The sequence below is a fragment of the Dermochelys coriacea genome, chromosome 14 (assembly GCF_009764565.3).
Source record: "Dermochelys coriacea isolate rDerCor1 chromosome 14, rDerCor1.pri.v4, whole genome shotgun sequence".
Taxonomy (NCBI): Eukaryota; Metazoa; Chordata; order Testudines; family Dermochelyidae; genus Dermochelys; species Dermochelys coriacea.
The window spans coordinates 30,913,920-30,938,272 of record NC_050081.1 but is presented as its reverse complement, the minus strand read 5'-3'; the positions used below and the strand labels follow the sequence as shown (position 1 = coordinate 30,938,272).

The 24,353-nt window shown below is 42.5% G+C and overlaps 1 protein-coding gene across 3 annotated transcripts in view; it reads right to left on the bottom strand.

Annotated features, from left to right (window-relative positions):
- Window positions 1-16,274: 16,274 nt before the first annotated feature.
- The window catches only part of LOC119842498 (butyrophilin subfamily 1 member A1-like), a 64,753-nt gene continuing 56,674 nt past the window's right edge, over window positions 16,275-24,353 (bottom strand). For all 3 annotated transcript variants that reach the window (XM_043496995.1, XM_038370742.2, XM_038370747.2), the window contains one exon: window positions 16,275-18,892. In XM_043496995.1, coding sequence (XP_043352930.1) covers window positions 18,357-18,892 — 536 coding nt within the window. In that variant the 3' untranslated portion in view covers window positions 16,275-18,356. The remainder of the gene's footprint in view (window positions 18,893-24,353) is intronic.

The following is a 24,353-nucleotide window of genomic DNA, read 5'->3' as shown; positions in this document are numbered from 1 at the left end:
CAGATGACTGGAGGATAGCTAATGTGATGCCAATTTTTTAAAAGGGCTCCAGAGGTGATCCCGGCAATTACAGGCCTGTAAGTCTAACTTCAGTACCAGGCAAACTGGTTGAAACTATAATAAAGAACAATATTGTCAGACATATAGATGAGCATAATTTGTTGAGGAAGAGTTAACATGGTTTTAGTAAAGGAAAATCATGCCTCACCAATCTACTAGAATTCTTTGAGGGGGTCAACAAGCATGTGGACCAAGGGGATCCAGTGGATATAGTGTATTAGATGTTCAGAAAGCCTTTGATAAGGTCCCTCACCATAGGCTCTTATGCAAAGTAAGTTGCCATGGGATAAGAGAAAAGGTGTTCTCATGCATTGGTAACTGGTTAAAAGATAGGAAACAAAGGGTAGGTATAAATGGTCAGTTCTCAGAATGGAGAGAGGTAAATAGTGGTGTCCCCCAGGGGTCTGTTCTGGGACCAGTCCTATTCAACATATTCATAAATGATCTGGAAAAAGGGGTAAACAGTGAGGTGGCAAAATTTGCAGATGATACAAAATTACTAAAGATAGTTAAGACCCAGGCAGACTGCGAAGAGCTACAAAAGGATCTCTCAAAACTGGGTGACTGGGCAACAAAATGGCAGATGAAATTTAATGTTGATAAATGCAAAGTAATGCACATTGGAAAGTATAATCCCAACTATACATATAAAATGATGGGGTCTAAATTAGCTGTTAGCACTCAAGAAAGAGATCGTGGAGTCATTCTAGATAGTTCTCTGAAAACATCCACTCAATGTGCAGCGGCAGTCAAAAAAGCAAACAGAATGCTGGGAATAATTAAGAAAGAGATAGATAATAGGACAGAAAATATCATGTTGCCTCTCCATAAATCCATGGTATGCCCACATCTTGAATACTGTATGCAGATATTGTCACCCCATCTCAGAAAAGATATATCGGAATTGGAAAAGCTTCTGAAAAGGGCAAAAATAATTATTAGGAGTATGGAATGGTTTCCATATGAGGAGAGATTAATAAGACTGGGACTTTTCAGCTTGGAAAAAAGACGGCTAAGGGAGATATGACTGAGGTTTATAAAATCATGACTGGTGTAGAGAAAGTGTTGTTTACTACTTCTCATAATACAAGAACTAAGGGCTCTTGAAATTAATGGGCAGCAGGTTTAAAACAAATAAAAGGAAGTATTTCTTCACACAACACATATTTAACCTGTGGAACTCCTTGCCAGGGGACGTTGTGAAGGCCAAGACCATAACAGGGTTCAAAAAAGAACTAGATAAATTCATGGAGGATAGGTCCATCAACGGCTATTAACCAGGATGGGCAGAAATGGTGTCCCTAGCTTCTGTTTGCCAGAAGCTGTGAATGAGCGACAGGGGATGGATCACTTGATGACTACCTGTTTTGTTCATCCCTCTGGGGCACCTGGCACTGACCACTGTCAGAAGACAGGATACTGGCCTAGATGAACCTTTGGTCTGACCCAGTAGGGCCATTCTTATGTTCTAATATAGTCTGTACTGTGGTATTCAAGGAATTGACAATATGATGTTCTCTTGTGTGTTAGTGAGACATTGCAAATCATAAGATCTGCATGCAATGTTTAGAAAATCATTAGAAAATCGTTGAAATCATATTATCAATAACATATATTTATGCATGTACACTTACAGATAACATTAATGGTAACCAAAAAATTGTTAATAATTGACCCCTTGCGTAACAAGATGACATATGAAAGCAATTTCCTGAGGCACTGGAGGTGATTTTGAGATACTTACCTTCAGATTCACATGTAGTGTTATTGTAAAAGTTGTTTTAAAAAAACTGTAACAATGAGGAAAATATTTTCCAGATAGCTACAAAGAGAAATGGAAACACCATGCAGTAGTGCTGACTGTGCTTAATAATGGACATTGAGTAAACTTGAGCGATTTGAGCATGGCTAACTACTTCATTGAATGTGGGCACAAAACACTAGCATTTAACATGAGTCACAAGGTGTTAGTAGCAATCCTGGACACAGTAAATCAAGTAATATATGTAGTGTAAGACTCTGATACAATTATATGAAACCAAGTACATACAATTGAGCATTCAGTGGTTGCAAGTAAAAAAAAGAAAGGGTTACAAAACATGTACAGAATTGTAAGAAAAAGCAAAACCCTTGTATTCAGTTGGCTCCAGTACTCCCTTCACATTTCAGGTCTTTCATCTACCAAGGAACTTGAAAACTCACAGTGCATTGGAAAACCAAAATAGTGGAATACAAGAGACAAAGTGATGGGCACAACTGTGGACCACTAATCCTAAAAGTATTCAATGCCAAATGTTCAATAATGATCATTAATGATGCATGATTATGATGTTTGTGTCTAATTAGAAGTGTTGTTAGTTTACAGAAATTAGTTAAAAGAAAAGGAGTACTTGTAGAACCTTAGAGACTAACAAATTTATTTGAGCATAAGCTTTCATGAGCTACAGTTCACTTGAAGTGAGCTGTGGCTCACGAAAGCTTATGCTCAAAATACAGACTAACACAGCTGCTACTCAGAAATTAGTTGGTATAGCATAAAGACATTGGTACTGTAGAAACCACACAAGAGGCCCTAACTATGTTTAGAAGAAAAATAGCAATTCTTGTAATGAAAGAGTCAGATAATAACTTGGTTACACATACTTAGTGGGCCCATAGCATATGGGAAAATAACAGAAAGAGTGGAATAAAATCATATCACAAAGAGTTATCTTAATACACTTACAGTGGGATATGTCACAGATTTGGTTCTCTAAAGTGAATCTGCATGAATAATGTCTGTAAGTACACCGGACCCTCCCTAGAACGTGTGTCTATATAACACAAATTTGGATAAAACACGGTCACGGCCATGGATCCCAAATTTAAGTACAGTACAGTACAATTTTTTTGAGAATAGACATGATAAATCGACCGCTGAGCACTCTCCTGTCGACTCTAGTACTTCACCAGAACGAGGAGTGCAAGTGCAGTTGATGGGACAGCGTCAGCTATTCATGTAGCTGAAGTTGCATATCTCAGATTGACCCCATGCGGTAGTGTAGACAAGCCCTAAGATGATTGCTGTAGGCCTAGAATGCCATACAAATGTAATGTAATAAAAATGTACAGGTACAGTATTTATCTTTAGAAAGATGTCAAAAGGAAGGCTTACTCGGTGCAGGAGAAATTGGACGCTATCGAACGACTTAGAAATGGCAAAACCCAGGCAAAGATTAGCTGCGATATTGGCATTAACGAGTCCACCTTTCGTGGATGGCTAAAGAATGCTGACAAGCTTGGAATTTACATTTATAATCTGGATGAAGAGTTTGGCCTTCAAAGAAAACAAACCTGTTTAGCGAATTATGCCGACCTTGATTCTGCGGTGTACACGTGGTTTGTGCAAGAACAGCAGAAAGGCATTCTGATCTCTGGTCTGCTTATAGTCATGCAAGTGGAAAAATTTGACCGGGAACTTAATGGCGAATTCAGAAATTTTAAGGCGAGTTTGGGTTGGCTATGGCAATTTCAGAAAAGACACGGAATCTCTCAGATTGCAGTTTCTGGAGAAAAATGCTCTGCTGATGACAACGACGCACAATCGTACCCTGCGAAACTGAGGGAAATTTTACAGGCAAAGGGTTACTCGGAGGAACAGGTTTACAATGCAGATGAAAGAGGAATTTATTATAAAATGTTGCCCGATAAAACCCTGGCTGTCAGAACAGATGAACGTAAGAAAGAAGGATATAAACAGGCAAAAGATAGCCTTACTTTATTGTTTTGTGTGAATGCAATAGGCAAGCATAACTTAAAACCATTGTGCATTGAAAAGTCTCGCATGCCTAGATGCTTTCATCACGTAAATGTGAATTACCTGCCGTTTTTGTACAAAAACTCCAAAATTTCCTGGATAACAAGAGAGATTTTTGAACAATGGTTCTTCACCAAATTTGTCCCTTCTGTGCGAAAGCATTTACGGGCCAAATGCTTAGAAGACAAGGCTACTCTTTTGCTAGACAACTGTCCAAAAATCCTCTGGCTGAAAGACTCAGAACCCATGATGGTAAAATACAGGTTGAATACTTACCTAAAAACATGACTTCCAAAATCCAGCCACTTAAGGAAGATGCTATCGCCATTTTTAAGCAGCACTATCAACGGAACTTGGTAGGACAAATGATAGAAAGCAAGTTGACTATAAAAGACTTATTTTACATTGGCGGTGATTCCTGGAATTTATTATGTGCTGAAACGATAAATCACTGTTGGATGGTGGGACTGAGAGAGTCGTTTGGCCACCCGCTCCTGGAAGAAAATGAAAAAAGCAGATCACAGTCTGATGAGGAATTTGACTTTGAGAGATTTACAGAGGAGGAAGTTGGAAGAACAGACATGGAATGGATGCAGGAGCTGTGCCAGCAACCGTCCAGGCTCGGGGTAACTGTTCTGCCACAAAATATCGAGTCCTGGATAAGAGGTGCCGATGAAACAGAAGAATTTTGTCCCATTGCTGAAAGTCTAACGGATCACCAAATTCTTCAGGCAGTATGACCAAACAACATTCCAGAAGCTGAAGAATTGGTCTTCGCCATTGAAGAAGAAGACGAAGATGACGTGGATATCGTTCCAATGTCAACTGTAACCGTAGCCGGCTTAGAGACTGCTTTGAGATGGCTTGAGATGCAAGACGTTTGAGCCTATACAAATTATGCAGCTACGTAGTCTTTTGCAGTTTGCTAAGCAGAAGTGGTACAGCAGCAAGAAGCAAAAGCAACTCACCAACTTTTTAAAGAAAAACTAGACTAGTTTATTGCAATGTCTACTTTAACTCTCGAAAAAAGCAACACTTTTTTTCTCGTTTATTGTTTCCTTCAAGTAAGAGTTTATTTTCTAAGGTTTTCTATACTTTATGGATGTGACATTTACTGTATACAGTAATTGCATTTTAATGCAGTCCCCACTATAACACAGTACTTGGCATGGATCCCAAATCCCGCTTTCTAGCGAGGGTCCAGTGTAGTTAAAAATGTGGCAGGAGCAAATGGTTGCTATTGATAAAGCAGTGAAATCTATTTGGATATTGTTATATCCACCAGCAGTAAACCAAAATTTGGAGAAACATAGACTGGGGCTCCAAATATAATTTAAAATATAACCCCCCAAAAGAAAAAGTATTTGCAAACCAGTTCATTTTTTGGAGTAATTGATACTAATGAATAAATCAAGATTTCTATTTACAGTTTTGGTCACAATGTAACCATCATTTGACTATATTTTATTGATTTTTTTCAGAGAGCGACTGATCTTTTCAGGAGGACTACTGCTTATACTGCAATTATGTAACTTGCAAAAAAAAATAAAGATGGCATGATGGTAAGAAGCACAAAATGGTATGAGAAACACACACCATATGCTGGAGCAGATAAGTAAAGAGAATGTGATTATTTGCAGTACAAGAACAAAAGTCATGGGCGACGATATAGCCAGTTGCATATTGACCCAACATCATAACCTGCCTAAGGATCAGGATTCTTGTAATTATTCCACAATAGCAAGTATTTCCACCGCTGCTGATAGTCATATCTTGAGTAATGATTATATGTTCAAGGAATATTATTTTGTAAATTTTACCAGTTAATTGAAATTATCTGGACCATTGTTAGTTTTGTGATCTCATTTTCTCATCTATTACTTATCAAAGGTGCAGTGTGACTCTTGTAAGAGGTGGGCACATGTGCTCTGCCTTCCAGAGGGGACCAATGAAGAAAACCTGACTGATGAGAAGAAAGAGTACAGATGCAACAAGTGTGCATAGTTCAGATATTTAACTAAAATGTTCATTGTAGAATTATTTTTTTAAAAGGAGTATTTTGGTTTTCTTCAAATAACACTGCTGAAATATAAATGAGAAGTAGTGAAGTGTAATGTTACCGTACATTAAAGAAAAAAGGTGTTAATAACTGTAACTATAAATATGTCCAGATGCTTGTTTTTAAAAAACTGTTTAAATGAAAACTAAAATGTTCTTGTTTTTATATCTTGTTACAATAGTAAAAGTTTTATATTTTTAAAAATATCTCTCTATAATTGTGTCCACATTTACAATGGAGATTTCACAATGGTAACTGATTGTAACAGGGCATCAATCACCCATAAAGGTTTGCTGCCTCCAAACTTTCTCATGCTGTGCTCTGGAGTTGAAGCCCTGTCACATTCAAAGCAAATTGTGCTGGAGGTACCCCCCTCGCTCACACTTTGCTGCCCCTGGACCAGAGGAGGGGAAAGTTGAGAGGAGAAACTGGAGGCACAGGTGATGTGACTTGCCCAAGGTTACACAGCAAGTCAGTGGAAATCCTGGTTCGCAGTTCCCTGTACTTTTCTGCAAAATCCCAATTTATAAACTTCCCTTGTAAAGTCTCCCAAGGCCTGATTAGTTTAATCTGGTATACTCCCCTGCTGTATTTCCAGCAGCAGCAGCTATTAACGGGCAGATTCACTAACAAACTCTCATCTTTCCATATGTCATCTTGTGTGCATTTGGTTTTGTGCTGAGTGAGAGAAGCCAGATAAAAGTAGGGAGTGTGAATGGACTGGGCATGTGCAGAGCTCATAGGTGCCAATTCCAAGGCTGGAGCACCCATGGGGAAAAATTAGTGGGTGCTCTGCACCCAGCAGCAGCCAAGCTCCCCTCTCACCCCTCCTCCTCCCCTGAACACGCTGTATCCCCACTCCTCCGCCTACCTCCCAGCGTTTCCCACCCAGCCACTGCCAAACAGCTGTTTGGCAGCGTTAGGAAGCTCCGGGAAGGGGGAAAGAAGTGGGAATGTAGCACGCTCAGGGGAGGAGGTGGAGAAGAGACAGGGCCGAGGCAGGGATTTGGGGAAGGAGTTGGAATATTGACAAGGAGGGGGTGGAGTTGGGGCAGGGACTTTGGTGAAGGAATCTTGTGGGGGCGGGGCGGGGGGTGTCGAGCACCCACGGGAAAGAAGGGAAGTTGGTGCCTATGGCAGAGCTGAGCTGAAAACTCTGGGAACAGTAGAGAGCTCTGTGTGATACTTGTTTATATCACATTCAGTCAGCTGCAGGATTCAGCATCAATTATCCTCCTAATGTAAATAGAAGGGTAGGTTTGTTTATTTTGCTAGGCTGCTTCGCTGGATCATGTGTTTGTTCGTGGTTGAAGCCTGAACCTCTAAAGAGCTATTCACCTCACCAAAAATACCATGTCAATTTTTCAATAGAACTCTTTTCCTCCCCATTAAGGTTTGTCTGAGTTTGAGATCCTCATTAGCAGCATTTATAATCAACCTATGTCACGTTTTATAGAGATCATGAGCACTTTACCAACTGCAGGCTCAGTTATGGCTCTAAAGCTTGAGCAATGGTGAGGAGGAAGAGAAGGTGGTACATCTTGGGATAGCTCAGTGGTTTGAGCATTGGCCTGGGAACCCAGGGTTGTGAGTTCAATCCTTGAAGGGGCCATTTAGGGATCTGGGGCAGATGTTGGGGATTGGTCCTGCTTTGAGCAGGGGGTTGGACTAGATGATCTCCTGAGGTCCCTTCCACCCCGATATTCTATGATCTTTAAGCAATGGTGGTAGGAGCAGTGTTTGTGCTGGTAGAAGCCAGGGGAAGCCCTGGGGCTAGCAGGAGCATTGTGGAGTGAGGGTTGCCCTCATCAGTATAGAATAGGTGTAGTGGCATACAATCCACACAGTGCCTGGCTCCTCTGGGGTGCTCAGTACAGCTGGCAGTGCCTTCTGCCCCTACTCATTTGCCATCAGGGTACTTAGACTGCAGAAATATTGTGGCTCCCACATGCATGGGAGTGCTTCGGGAGGGAAAGGACTGCTTGGCCCTCTTCTCACCTCCACCAGCACTAATGCCTCTGTGTGATGGCAGCCATATTTTGACCCTGTAATAAATAAATAGGAACTGCTTCTGCCAGGAAAAATTTTAGGTGAGGATAGATGGCCCTCACTAAGGAAAACAGGAAATGAAAAATACTTCTCTCTCCTTTCTGCCCAGCCCCCAGAGAATAACATATACCTGCACTGAGACAAACCCATCTGGCTCATCTTTACCCTGCAGACTTCAAAATCTCTTTCTGCACAAGCCCTTTCATCTCCAGTGAAATATTACCCCAGGAGCTTGCTGGAATCTACACTCCCTTTGATCAGAAACTTTTCTCAGTGAAGGCAACAGGAGGAGTGCACAGCTGCCTCTGCCTGCCTGCTGAGTTGATGAACAGTAACGGTCAGAGATTGCACCAACCTAGAAGTATATTGAAGGCAAACCCTAAGGAAATAAAGAGTTTCAATTATCCTCCACGTCCCACTAAAATGAATCCAACCCACAGGTCACTTGGGCACAAGAATCGATGTGAGGATGCTACATTGTTAGCACAGTAAATAAAGCTGCAAATTAAATGACCTCACTCTATATTTTATAATCCTCTGTTAAGAGGTAATTGATACATATGTGCCCCAGGCAGGCTTGTTTGGAAGCCAAAGACTTTATGCTTCCATCCCACACTACCGGCAAGATTTAGCAAATTAGGACAAGTCAGCAAATAACAACCACCTTCCTTCCCTATGAGCAACTGTGCTACTGGTAACAATTCACTACCTCTCACTACTACTGATAGCAAATTACATCAGATAGCAGTTTTTTTACAATACCAGTTTTGTTTTGTTTTTTACAATCCCTTGTATATGAGTAACTGCTACAGGTAGCAAATTCCTACAGGCAGCCATTTCTCAGCTCCCACACCCCTATATCACCCAGGTTTTGCTGTTCCAGCCCTCCCCACGGCATGAGATGGCTTAACGCGCCCTGAAAACAATGGGAGCTGGTGGCAGCTTTCCTGGGCACAGGACAGGGAATCGCAGCCAACTCAGCTGGGAGCAGCCTGGGGCCAAACCCTCCCCCAGCAGCCAGGGTGGAACCAGGAGGCATCAGTCCCTGGGGCCAGACGTGGGGGAAGGTCTCTCTTACCTTCCCTCCCTGGGAACAGGGGCTGGGGCCCGGGAACGGGGGTCCTGGCCTGGCTGAGGTCTCTGCATTGGGAGAGGCTTTTCCTGCAGTTAATGAAGCTTTTACCACAGTCCAAGCATTTTCTCTTTTATGTGGATTCTCTGATGTGAAACAAGGTTTGTTCTTTGAATGAAACTTTTTCCACAGTTAAGGTATTTATAGATTCTATCCCATGTGAATCCTCGGATATTTAGGAAGGTATGAGTGGGGATTGAAGCTTTTCCCATTATCCAAGCATTTATGGGGTTTCTCTCGTGTGAATAGTCTGATGTCTAATAAAGTTTGAGTTCTGACTGAAACTTTTCCCACAGTCCAAGCATTTAAAGGGTTTCTCTTTCGTGTGGGTTCTCTGATGTACAATAAGGGCTGATGGTATATTGAAACTTCCCACACTCAAGGCATTTATGTAGTCCCTCTCCCATGTGGATTCTCCCATGACTAATAAGGCTTGAGCTCCAACTGAAACTTTTCCCACAGTCCAAGCATTTAAATAGTTTCTCTTCCATGTGGGTTCGCTGATGTACAGTAAGGGCTGATGGTACACTGAAACTTGTCCCACATCCAAAGCATTTATAGGGTTTCTCTCCTGTGTGGGTTCTCTGATGTTTAATCCGATCTGATGTCTGATTGAAGCTTTTCCCACTCTCACTGCATTTATAGGGTCTCTCTCCCGTGTGCGCTCTCCGATGAGTAATAAGGTGTGAGCTCACACTGAAGCTTTTCCCGCAGTCTAAGCATTTATAGGGTTTCTCTCCTGTGTGGGTTCTCTGATATATAATAAGAGCTGATGGTGCACTGAAACTTTTCCCACACTCAAGGCACGTACAGGGTTTCTCTCCCATGTGGATTCTCCTCTGGCTAATAAAGCCTGAGCTCACACTGAAGCTTTCCCCACAGTCCAAGCATTTACATGGTCTTTCTCCTGTGTGGATTCTCCTATGGTTAATAAGCTCTGAGTGATGACTGAAGCGTTTCCCACAGTCCAAGCTTTTATAGGGTTTATTTTCTTTGTGATTTGTCTGCTGGGCTGTGGTTTCACTGGGATCCTTTCCTCCTCCACATTTGCTGAATTCATCCAGTTTCTTAGTTTGGCAGTTCCTTAGCTTCCTCTCTGACTCATGGCAATTATTCCACACTTTTCTCTGTTCCAAGCACTGGGAAAAATTTCTTTCAGCTCTTCTCAAAAAGGTCCCTTGGAGTTCCACTTGATCAGGACCTTCCTGCTGTGGATTCCCCTCCTCATTCTCACTCACTGTCTCATCACCTGCTGGGGGATTGAGAGAGAATCCAGGCAGGAGTTCATGCCTGAGCTGGTAGAAAGGACAGAAAGAGGAACAGAAAAGAGTGAAAACACAGTAACTGTTGGGGAGACTGAGAAATTGGATTCTGTCTCCACATCCCATCCGAACACTCACGAAAGTGAAGTTGGGGAGAAAATTCTTGACAGCTAACAGGGTGGATGGGAAGGCATGAGCGATATCTGCCATGATGATGTGATATCTTCTGATCACAGCCTCACCTGTGTGAGATGAGGCAGAACAGAGGGGGGCTCACACAACATTTTGGGGATTTTCAGTTTTTTCCTCCATTTGCCATATAGTTTCTGTGTTAGTGTCACTGACTCCCTGACTCACTGACAAATCATGTATGCGGTTAGTTGCATTTTCTCTGTCTGTGTCACAAATTGTTTCTTTTCCTTCTGTTTGTGGTGTTGGAAACTTTAAAACTGGAATCCATTTTCTGGGGCTTTTCTGGACTGAGATGTGAAGTGCAGACTCAGAAATAATAAAATTACATTTCCCATGTTGAACAATAAACTCCCTCTTCATTTTAAGGCTCTGTCATGTCCTGGGTATAATCCAGACCGGAAGCAGACATGCCCACTCTCATGAACTGTTCACCAGATTCACAATTTCTAAGTGCCTGTTTATTTTCCTTTCCTGCCTGCAGTGGCCCTGAATTTCCTCAGAAGTCTCAATTTTTTTTCTCAGCTTTAAAATGTGGAATTTTCTTGGTGTTTGGTTTTAAATATTCTCCTGTGAGAACTATATCTCAGTCACTGTAGTGTTGTGTTTAAGAGCCTTCTGGAAAGTAACTAGCCAACTCTTATGATTTCATCATGAGTCTCATGATAATGATTGTTTTCCTTAAAGCCCCAGCTCCTGGAGTCAAGTGGATATGTGATGATTTCAGCCTTCATTCTTAAACAAAAATGAAGTTTCTAGCCTTTGTGGATATGGAGAAAGCTTCAAAATGTGACCTCAGTGCACCCTAAAGGCTCAAAAAGCAGACGGGAAATAAAAAGAACTCCAAAGCTATTATTTTTACATAATCTCATGATTTCAAAGCCAATCTCATGATTTTTGGTGGGCCTGATTCAGGATTTTTGAACATTTGGGGTTGGCAATACTGTAAAAGTGACTTGAAAGGGTCAGTTTCACTCCTTTTTAAGGTCAATTTATAGTTTATTATTTGCAGTGGGGTAACACCCCTAAAGCCCGAGACAGGTACAGTATAAACTCACAGGGCCTTGCCCTTGTAGAATGTTTCCAAAGGTTAAATGATCTGTTCCATGCTTGGTGAACTACAGGCATCTCTGGCCAATCACTCTGTACATACACCTCAAAATTCCAGTGGCTTTTCCTGATGCAGCTTCGTATACAGGCCATTTCTCCTCAGCAAGAGGGGCCCAGCTCGAGTCCCACCTGCTCTGTCCCAGGTCAGGCTCAAGTAGCCACCAAGCACAGCAGCCCTAGTCCCAAACGCTGTTGCTCAGCGTCAAACCTGCCCCACCAAGGCCATGCTCAGACCAGCTTAGTGGAGCTCATCCCTGTCGCCAAACCCTGACTCTGACTCCATGGGGCTGGGTGGCGACCCCAGACCCCCACTGCAGGGTCTGGCCAGCAGCCCTGGACTCCCAACACCCAGGGCAGGCCAGCAACCTTGGACCCCAGACTCCAGACCCCTGATGTGCTGGGCTGGGCACCTCAACCGCACCACGCCAAGCAGCCGCAAACCCGGACCCCGCCACATGGCCGGCAGCCTTTAGCAGAAAGCTGGGCTACAGCTGTGTGCTAATTGGGTTGCATGCAGCCCATGGCCCCGCGGGTTGAGAATCACTGGCATGGAGACATTCATGTTCCAACAACATTGTCTGGCCAATATGCTGGCCAAGCACAGCTACTTGGTTTTTTATTTAGCGTGTGCATAGTTGTCTAGCCAAGCGATGGCATCTTCAGTGGTATGATGCAGTTCTTCTAGGCCACAGCTGAACCTAGTCAGCAGGCATTCATCGACAATGTGCACGTGTTGTGCCACAGCTGCACAAAGGGCGGTCATGAAGGCCCCAGCGATACTGGTTGGCTGCACAGAGACCTTGCCCAGTCTGCAACCTGTTCAACAGGGACCACTGGTGACGGGGCAGGTCAAAACCAGGAGGGCAAATTGTGGGGTTGGCGACGAGGGACTCGTTGGAGATTATAACAGATATACATTCCTCTTGCCAGAGTGTTTCTGCCCTAACATGTTGGCATGGCAGATGAGACCATAATGAGCGACATGACAGCAAACGTGCAGCTGCTGGTTTAAAAAGGTCATTCTGCAGCATACTTTGGAGTTGGAGCATACTTTCTCCAATAACTTGCCAGTGGCAACCTCTTGTCTGATATGAGGAGAAGCAATATTGCTCAGAACTGGGAGCGATGGGAGTAGAGTCGGACATGAAGTGCCAGAGATGATACACATGGTGGCAAGTAACTGTGTACCCACCAGTTTGGTGTGTGACGATTGGCTCCATACTGTTGCACAGTACTCCACCACCGAATATGAGGCGGCAAGAACTGATGTCCGCAGAGTTGGAGCACAGGCTCCATGACAAACCTGCTAGTTTGCTAAGAAGATTGTTGCGTATCTTAACTTTAGCTGCTGTCTTCTTCAGGCAGGCATGGTAACTCAGTGTGTGGTCTAAGGTCACACCTAGATAGACCGGTTCTACTTCATGCTTCATCTTCTGACCATTTAGATAAACATTCAGTTCTCGGGTTGCACTGGTGTGATGAAGATGGAACAAACTGGAGACTGTTTTTATGATGCATTGCTAGAAGCCCCAAGTCTTACAGTAGTCAGCTAACTTTGTTATGTCCCGGTTTAAGGTGGCATCAAGCTCATGGAACATCTGGGCCTAGGTACCGCAACAGATGTCATCTGCGTAAATGAATTTTTGTGAATCCATTGTTGGCAGGTCATTGATGTAAAGGCTGAACAGGGTTGGCGAAAGCACAGAGCCCTGGGGTAACCACTTGGTTATAGGGCTGTTCAACCTCCCGAGCAATTTTCACCCTATCTGAGACCTTCTGATAGTCTACACTGTCAGTGCTTTAACGTGGCCTGTGTAGTCATGGCAGAGTGCTGGGAGAGCTCTAGCTGAAGAGGGTAAGCTCTCTCCCAGTGCTCTAAAAAACCATCTCCACGAGAGGTGTAGCTACCAGAGTTTGGCGCACAGTGTTTTTTCACCCCCCTGAGCGAGAAAGTTGCAGCGCTGTAAATTGCCAGAGTAGACAAGCCCTAAGTCATCCACACTGGATCTTTCTAAAGTGAGTTCATTGGATCCATACACATCTGAAAGACTCTGGCAATTAGGAACTGAAACGAGTCTCTCAACAAATAAACTATTGCTTTGTACAAACAGTGATTCATTCTGAGCTAACTCAATCAAAATCACTTCCACACCCCACAGTTGCAGCAAACTATTTGCAAAAACCATCATGAGGATTTTTGTCTTCAGGAACCTCTCTAAGCAACAATCCATCTTTCACATAAATTCTGCTCTTACCCTCTTCAGCTAGGGCTTGCTCTAAAGAAACATCTTCCTGAGCAACAACAGACTCTTTCTGGGTTTCAGTTAAATCCAGAACCAATTCTGGGACAACTGACAAGTCCTCAACCAGCATACGCTGAGAGGCACTTTCTGCTTATTCACAGCCTACCTTACGGTCACCAGTCAGGTTAACTTTCCTAACAGATAAACACTTGGAGAAATCCTCTCCCTTGTCTCAGCAGCCATGGCTGTCTACAGACAACTCCATGGATAATGGGATGGCTTCCTTAACAGGCAAGTTGCCACTCCCAACAGACAAACAGTTGGAGACAGTTTCTCCCTTGTCCCAGGACACCTAGCTGTTTACAGACAAATGTTTGGAGCCTCAAACAGATAAAGGCTTGGGAACATTCCCCTCCTTTCCACCATTCTCCACACTGCTAGCAGATAATACAGATGAAACACATTCATATTCTCCCTGTGGTTAGATCATGATATTAACTTGACTGAACGTAGCTTTACTATCATTCCCAATTAACACATCTGCAGGAATTGAATTGTTTACACCAACTACCATGAAATCATCACATTCCTCCTATTTAAGGTGGATTTTAGCTAAAAGCACATTTATAAAATACTCAGCTAGTGCTACAATAGTCACACTCTCATATGGCAAATAATCTTCCTCTCTGACAAGACTTTACCAAAGTAATATCGGCTGCAGTGTCCCTCCATGCCATACACTTTTTTTCATTAATTTCTGCACGGCTAATTAACTCCTTCTTCTTCCTATGGCTGCTACTCTGAAACTTAGCTTTAATATGGTTCCTAAGGCTAATTCCTTCAGAGACAACAGTAACAGCATTTACACACAAGGTGGCAGTGTTGGGCTTTATCTGGTCACTTTCTATGCTTAAAGAGTTATAGAGTTGATGTTGGGGGGCTTTATGGTATTTGGGGTTGCTGGTTTATTTTTTCAAATTTGGACACTCTGGCTTGATTATCAAGTCCACGTGTACCACCCAAATGATAGACCATTTGTCTCCCCTTAGAATAAGAGTTTTATGTTCTGGGCTCCTCTGTGCTTTTCTAATAGAAGTAGGGCTAGACCTATTTTTAAAACCGTCATTCCTTTTAAACTGGGGTTTAGACTTTTCATAATTTCTATTATGTAGATAAGCATCAGCAATTTCTGCAGCCATTTAGACTGAGGGTTCTCTCTCACAAACAGCTGCTCTAATATTTTCAGAAACAATGCCCAAAAATTGTTCCAAAGTGATTAAATCCAAAAATGTCTCAAACTTCCCCTGAGCCTTTGCTCCCACAACCCACTTTTTAACAAAACACACTAATTTATGAGCGCATTCCAAAAAAGTACAGTCATTAAACATTTTAAAATGATCTTTAAAGAGCACATAATCAAATGCTTCTTGCGCTCTTAATTCATTAAATACCACTCTGGCTTTTCCAGTCAACCTGGTTAGCAGGACAGGCATTCATTGTTCGTCTGAGTCTTTGTGAAAACTGGATAGGTATTCAAAGGTAGACAAAAATTCCTCCATGTCTTCAGTATCTTTGTAAATGGGACAAGTCCTTTCCCAATTTTTGCTATTGTGGAGGGCAGATGCAGTTTCAGACTGTGGCAGATTCTTTTCCTTTTCCAAGACTTGGAGCTGAAGGCTGGCAGCTTCTAGCTGTTTTTGATGAGCCCTTTCCTCAGCAGCCATCTGTTCCATCCACCTTTGATGAGCTTCTTATCTTTTGCTTTTCCTGCAATTGAAGATCTGCCCGTTTTTGTTCATATGCAAATTGTTGTTCATTTTCCACTGCTAGAATTCCCACTGCTTCTGCTTCAGCAGCTGCATTTTGGGCAGGTGAGAGTGGAGCCCCTGCTTTCTGATCACTGGCCATGAACAGACTTTTCAGTTCTTGATCAGTAACTTTCTTCCTAAAGGATAACCCCTTTTGTGAGCATAAATCTTCCAGGGTTTTTTATGTAAAGACCCTCATATGGTCATTGCTTACTCATTGAAATTACTCTCTAACCATTAAAACTCTCAGTATCTAATTTCAAATGTTTGAATAGCGTGGCATTCTGATCCAAAGCTTAATTGACCTGTTTCTGTGAATCATGCAAAAAATATGCCAAATGTCCCTGTCCTTCAGTGGGTCACAACTGAAAATACAAAATTCAGGACAAACTGCCGAGAAATGGGGCAGACCCACCCCAAACTGCTGATTATTTTTGTGACTGACTTGGCATATCCTATGGAAAAATAAACTTCTGTCTCATCACACTGGTTAACAAGAAGTTAGAAATACAATCTCTTTAGGTATCCAAACCCTTGTTTCATCACTCAGACACCAGACTTAATGATGAGTGGTTATTTAGAAACAATTTAATCAAATAAAAGGTTCTTCTGATCCCAAGATTTTAGTGCTGGCTAGACTTGATGCAAACTGCCTTGTAGGTGTTTCCCAAGAAACAAACACATTTAAAATACAGGTATATAGTCAATATTCAGATACAAAAATGATATGTGCATACAAACAGGATAGTGATATTTGATAGATTGTAACTTTTCCATTGATACCATACATGACATACTTTGTACAAGATTTGTTGCAATTGTATAATAGTGGCAATATTAATGATATAAATGGTAATGTTCCAATCATATGGCATCACAAGGAAAAGGAGCTAATTTAGATTCATCATTTTGCATAGCTGGGACTATGTTTTTCAATGTGTATTACTTTGTAGTTATCAACATTTATCCAGAAACAAAAAGTCATTCCCACCTTCTCCCTTTCCCAGATTCCTCTCTTCAAGACCTATCTACACCCCATTTTACTATCTCACCTTATTTCCCCTTGACTTTGGGATTACCTCTCCAGTCTTTAATTGAGTCTAAGGAGCTCTGTAGTGAAAGTCGAATGGTGTCTAGGACTCTTTAGGCAGCACCCATACCACCAGATATAACCACCTGTCCCCACCCTCTTTCCCTTTCACTAGGATTTAGCATTCCTACCCCTGTTTAGTTTGGGGGGGGTCACCCTAAATGAAACCTCAGTCAGGGCACGCTATGAACAGTTCTGCTGTCCTTTACCCATACAATCAGGATAACAACATTTCATTACCTCTGTATTCAAGTACTAAAGTTATTTATAACCCCAAACCAGCCATAATTGATCATTTTGGCAAAGAAGCTCAATCATGGTGTGGACCTAGGCAGAGTAGGGTGTCTTTGCAAACATGGTCTGTTCCTGACGTCTTTTCTGCCAGCCCCTCAATAGGAGAGGGGACAGGGGAGAGTTCATTCAGACCCTGTGTAGACTTGGTGTCAAGGCTGAATTCCCACTCTGGCACTTCGAGTGCAGAAGGTGGGCGCCCACAAGGATTCTAAAAGTTAATACTTGCCACTCCAGGCTTGTATTAAACTCCCAAGGTTACAGCTTGGTTACAAGGTTACAGCTTTTCTCTGACTTTGGCTTGGTAAACGCTGCCACCATCCAAATGCAAAAAAAAAAAAAAAAAATCCCTTGGATCCAGGAAGGAGCATTTGGGAATTCCCCACTATGGGGTACCCTCAAGCCCTTTCACCCCACCTCCGGGGAACAGCTGAGAAGAAAACAAAGGAAATTAGCCATTGCCACCAGCTAATCAAACAGCATAGGCACAAAGCTCTTAGGACCCAACAATCCAAATCCTGTTCTTAAAAGTAAACTTTATTAAAAAAGAAACAAAATACATCTGGAACTTAGGCTTTTGCTAGATTTTAAGAGGAATTCCAAAAATTAAGCACCAAAATAGGGTTCAGCTTAAAGATTACAAGCAAACAAAAGCATCTGGGGAGATCTACAAGCCAAAATAAAGAAATAAACCTGATTGCGTTTATCTAAACATTCCCTATCAAATGATTCCTTCTAGGTATGGAAGATAATTTTTCATACCTGGTTCAAACCTTACACAGCACTCCTGCTTATAGCATTTCTGCTCCGTGTCCCTGCAGCCCAGAGAATGACAAAGAGAAAGTTCTTTCCCAATTTTAAAAAGTTCTAGCCTTCCCAGTGGCTCTTTTGGTCAGGTGCCCACTCCTTTTCTTTTTCTTTACCTAGGGGACTTTTTAACCCTTTACAGGTAAAGCAAGCAGAGAACAGCTACCAAGAGGAATTTTACAGCTAACTGGCTGGCTGTGTGTTCATAAAAGGGAGCTCTCGCTCCCCGCCCCCACCCCCGTCCGCCTTCATTTTTCACACTTGGCCTCCAGAATACTAGATGTTAGAAAAATAGCTTGAGTAAATGCTGTGCCATTGTCATTTTCTCCTGAGCATTCATGCTTTCTAGTTTTGAAAGGTACAAAATTCTGGGCCCAGAGAAGTAATCTCTAAATTTTCATAAGTGCCCACTAATTTTGAGTGCGGGCACAAAAAATAATGGACACTTGAAAATGTAGGGCTACCTCTTTTCTCGGTCACACAGTTTGATATATTTTCCTGGAGTTCTCCAGACACAGAAGAAAGGAAAGATTTTCTCATCAGAGAAAGAGACCTCTTTGAAAGTGTATATTGCCACCATGTTATCAGTATCATAAAATGCTACATGGCGCTCTTCAAAGTTCAGAGAAACCCCAATTTTTCCAAGCCGCTCATTCAGGGGCAGATGAGTCACAGAGGAGTCAAGAGCCTGGTATTTACCCCAATCACACTCCACAACCCAGATCTTCTCCACTGGCCTAAAATTGAGCCATCCCTTCCTCCTTACAGACTCTCTGGCAACCCCTACAACCCACCAGTCACCACCATTCCCTACTTCCACCTCCCAGTAATGTATCCCTGATGTGAAACCTTCAGAACCCAGGACACACACAGAAGAATCAAATCTCTCAGGATTGTCTGGCACATTCTGTGCTGTGTCTCCTTTTGTTACACATTTCTGATCCTCAGACAGGATGAGATCAGGATGAGCAGTGATTGGATCCAGAATCACGCTGGCTGCAGAGAGAGAAAAATCAGAGCTTTAGAGGCAGATCTTGGCTCTATGCAAGGTTGTATTCATTTCTGTGACACAATCTGTCTGAGTTGTCAGCCAATTAGTGACTCTTCTTCCTCCAGTTTACCCAGCTCTGAACAAGGAGTAGATCAAAGAGCTCAGGAAAGTGTCAGAATGATTCATTCTACTGGCAGAGTAAAAGCATCAGCTGATTCAGGCCTGAGATTCAAAACCTTCCCTATCTGTCCCTCAGCCTTTCCAGAGAGATGAACCAGCTTTACTATGTTTTCCCATCAGATTATATAGAATGTGATAATAGGGAACAAAGGAAAAGAACCCCACTGCAGAGAAATGCCTCTTCCATGCCCTGAGAGGGTTTGTCTTCCTTACTAAATCAGTCACTGTTAGAGAATGTGCTAACATGCTAGCAGTATTGCCAGCCTCAAGACATCAAAAATCAGGTGCCAGACCCTCAACTCATGAGGCTTTCTTAAAATCAAGTATTGTTTTTAGTCTAGGGTTGTGTGTTTTTTATTTGGTTTGTTTTTCACTGTTGTGCTACCATGACCCAGCAGCAACACTTCTGTCTCCCACTGCCCTAGGACTGGAACCCAGCTGCACCAGTTCCTCTGAGGTCGCCACTCGCCTGCCCTGGGACTCCTCTCTCCAGGTGCCAGCAACACCACTACTCTGACTCCTCACTCCCCTCTTTCCTCTATGGCAAGGCAGTTCTGTGTCCTCAGCTCTTGCACAGAGCTCTGGCTGCATGCCTGCCCTGAAAATGACAGAACGAGAGGAACTTCTTGTGTCATCATAAAAGCTCCTCCTGCAGATGCCAAAATCCTGTGAGTCTTGATCAGTTGGCGAAAACTGGCAACACTATCTTCCTTGGCTGCTGGAAAGGGACTCTCCCCCCACCCCTCAGCTGCCATTCAATCCCCTCCATTTCCCTCCTTATCATAGTCCTCTGCACCCCGCCCCCAGCCTCCCTCTTGCCCCAATTACCTCCCCCCGGGTCCCACTCAGCCTACTCTCTGCCCCACCTTTATTTGATACTGTTGGGTCAAAGGAGTATGGGAGCAACACAGGTTGGCAGCTCGGAGGCAGTCTCATTGGGTTTAGAATTTTTTTTTTTTAAAAAAAGAGGGAGCCCAAAATAACTGTTCTGGGGAGACTCAAAAGAACTCCAAGGATTGCAGGGCAACTGAAAAGGGGTGAGCTGGAGCTGGGATGGGTTGTGGGGAAGGAAAAAGGGGGGGACGACGACAATGCTGAGTGCAGGCTAAATGGGCAGCAGCAAAAATGGCTGGTGGAGTCTGGAGGAAGCTGCCCAATACTGGGAGAAAGAGAGGCCAGTAGCAGAAGAGGCAGCAACCAACATCAGAAAAGAAGGAACCCAGTAAGTGGGGAGCCAGTGGATACAGACCCCAGTAGGCAAGTTGTGTCATCAGAGGGTTTCCAGGATCAGAGCTGAAAGGGAGAAAATCCAGTTCAGGGGGGACAGGACAGACAGAAATAGTAGGAACAGTGACAAAAGGGACAGTACTTTGAAAGAAAAAAGGTAGAAGGGGAAAAGTGGAAACGTTAAAGGAAGAATAGTGCAATTAAACAAGAGGCAAAATAACTAGAGTCTTGATGTAATCTAAGAAATTATTAGAAAAACATTGTTAGAAAACTATTAAGTAAAGCAAGAATGAAATGGGAATGAAATAAACTGCAATAAAAGATAAACTATAATTAAAGACTTAAGAAATAAAGAGGAAAAGAGTTGTAGTGAAAATGAAAAAATAGTAAGGACTGTAAAATAAAACATCTGGACAGCATCTTGAGGTATATTAGATGAAGTGAAAGGAATAGAAAAATTGTCAGAGAGCAAAGGAACTGTAAACCAAAAAAGGAGCAGAGGGATAAATGTTCAATCAAGAAGGCACCACATCACACCAAGGAATCCATATTGATATTTAAGCTGGAACTCAAAACAGTAAACAAAGACTGCACAAGAGGATTGCTCAAGAGTTAACTAAACATCCTAAAAAATTTTCCTCCAAACTCTGGGCTTACAGAGGCTGAAAACTGAGAAAATGAAAAGGGAATGCATAAAGGTGTGATTTATGTTCTAGTGGGTTGTATTTTCTCATTCCAAATTCTGTTATTTCATAAATGTAAATTGTTACCTATAAAGTGAGTTTAATTAAAATAATATTAGATAATATATAGTAGATGCTGTGATAGTCTGTACCACTATATTTCTCACTTGCACACTATTGAAATAATATTTGTACACAGTATGCCTTATGAGGTATTTTCTGAAAACTCATAAATTCTGGTCAATATTCTCCTGATAAAATTTGTGGGGCAACATAGTATGTAAAGATAGAAGGTTCCACTTTATGGTATTATTAACACATGTTCCAAACCACAGTCCTGACCAAACAGAAGTTGGCAAACAGGTCTGTCCTAAACAAAGCAATGTGTGATCTGCTTAATATGCACTTAAGCAGTAAACAGAGTCATCAAGCAGGAAGGGTAGACAAAGAAACCTCAAAGAGGTGACAAAAAATGAGCAGGAAACATCCTTGCCTATGGACACTCCGTCTCCTGAATCTCAGCGGGGAATGTTTTTCAAAGGAGGGACTGACACTACAAAAGACGGACAAACACCCCAAAACCCACCCCTCTTCTTCCTCTCTCATTCTCATCAGTTGACTGCACCAGAAGGAATAAAGGAAGCAGCCATTACACAGAAAAGGGGCTCATGGCTAAGAAGTTTGCCCAGTAAGATGAGAGAAACTTTGCTGTGAATGTAACACAGTTTGTTAAGTTAGGCATTAGTTGCATTTTATCTTTATTTTTCTTGTAACCATTTCTGATTTTTATGCCTCATTACTTGTACTCACTTAAAATCTATCTCTCTGTAGTTAACAAACTTGTTTTATCTAAACCAGTGTGTTTGAATTGAAGTGTTTGGGAACTCCATTTGGCATAACAAGAGTTGTGCATCTCATTTCTATTAATAAAATGACAGACTTTATATAAGCTTGCATTGTCCAGGAGAGAGCTGGACAGTATAAAATGTACATTTCTTGGGGAAGTTAGTCTGAGACTGGGAGCGGGCTGGGGTCACCCTGCCTGTAATTCACGATAGTGCAGGGGTGGCCAAACTTACTGACCCTCCAAGCCACATACAACAATCTTCAGAAGTTCAAAAGCTGGGGCGCACCTGCTGGGGCCGGGTCTTCAGCCCTGCAGGAGGTGCCTCACAGGGCTCAGGACTTCAGCACTGCTCCTGTTGAAGCCCTGAACCCAGGCAGGTGTGCCCCACTGGGCAGAAACCCCGAGACCCCCCTCCCTGCTGGGCTGAAGTCCCTACCCCACCACCCCACTGCAAGGCAAAGGTCCCGAGCTCTCCACCCACCCCCAGTCTGGTAAGTGGAGAATGGAGGGGAGGGCACATGCAGGGCTCTGTGAGCTGCACTTTAGCAGTAAAAGAGTCGCATGTGGCTCGCAAGTCACAGTTTGGCCACCCCTGGGCTAGTGAGAGTCTGAGTGTGACTGGCTGTTTGCAAGTGCACACAGACATAGGTGGGAATGACTTACGTGCTGGAGGCCACTTGTGAGTTGTCCAGACTAGAGGCTACAACAGCAAAGCAGTGTAAAGGGCACCCCAGGTGAGAGGGCATGAGTCACACAGCTACTTACTAGTCTAAAGATACACACAATAAACAAACAGGCACACACGCAAGCTCTGAAGTGCATGCACATCTGAACATACTGATGAATCTCATGCCCACCACGTACACATTTCAAGCTGTTAGCAGATAATTTAAAGATATGACACACTAAAATGGGAAGAAAACGAAAATCTGTATCAGAATAGGTTTCAGAACACAAGAAAGTATTCAAAATTTTAAAAAATAAAAACAGTAGGAAAGGATGAAGTTGAGCGTATGCACTGCAAATGGTGTGGCTCAATTATTAAATGTAAATATTTATAGGCTAATAGTTCTAAGTCTACAACAGTAAACTGTTTATTCAAATGAAAAGTTTTATTTGGGGATTAGAGATGTATTGTTTTCTTAAACTCCAAGGTGGCATTGTGTTTTGAGTTGTGTTTTAGGTCTGCAGCAAAGCACACTGAATTCCATTCATCAAAGCATTAACCTATCAAATACTCTTTTCCCCTGTCCTTCTGTCTACCAAAATAAACCCTGATATTTACCCAGAAAAATTATTAATAGTTTTTTCCACTAATTTTCACCTGTTTTTGTTGTTGTAGTACTAAACACCAATAAATTCCTGGGAAAAATTAAATAAAATAAAAACCAAAAATGAGGGGCCCTATGCATATAGTATCCAGGTGAGAGTGTAACCCACACACCTCCTGGGTGTGGTGTTCTGTCCCATGTAGTGGCACTGGGACCACTTAGAGAGAGAGAGATAAAATAAGTCTGCTCTACAAGCCTTTGCTAACAGCCAAGTGGCTTTTAGCTCATGCAGTAGACGCTCATGCACTAAGCACCAGAGGTCCCAGGTTCAATCCCCCCACCTATCAGCATCACAAAAGCATTCAATTGATTTATATAGTGGCTAAATATTTTTCATATTATTCTCCATTGCATATATATGCATGTGAACATTGTTTGCTTTTTGACCATTGCTGCACTTTAAAAAGAGATTTCCACTGAGCTACACACAATGATGCCCAGAACCCTTTCTCAAGTTGATAAAAGTAAGTTTAGTCCAGTATTAGTATGGAACATTGTAGTACACACTCAACTTCAAGTTGGTATCAAAATTGACCATTTTATCTCACAGTTTACTTTCTATCTGTTAGCCAGTTTGATTCAGTGCCAGAACTTTACATCTCTCCACATGGCTACTCAGTTTTCTTAATACCTTCTTGTAAGGGATTTTTGAAGGTACAAATAAACCAAGTCACCTAGTCCATCTTTATCCACTATGGGTATGATCCAAAGTCCACTGAAGTCAATAGAAAGAGTCCCACTGATTTCAACAAATCAGACGTCAAGAATTATAACATTCAAAAACCAGTTGGAGAACACTGGTCTCTAAGCACCAGGCTTCAGTACAACACAGGAGCAAACATACCAGTGATATCAGTGGCAATGCTCAGTGAGCAATGGGGAATGGCTTGTGCAGCTGCTGACTCTGAAACTACTCTCCATAGCACCAGGGTTAACAGTGAATTCAGTCTAGAACAGCCAGGATATAGGCAGCTGTAATACCTTTCACTTTACTGGAGTCTTCTGGCAGCCTTGTCCATAAAACAGAAAGGTTAGTGGCCAGTAATAAATGAGGGTCATGTAACTGCCAGCCATCAGGCACCTTGTAATGCCATGCTTGTCAGTTCATGCTCTACTCCATGTCACAGTTCATCGCTCTGATGGAACACAATGTAACCCCTCACATTGCTATGGGGCACTCTGAAATAGGGAAGTAATT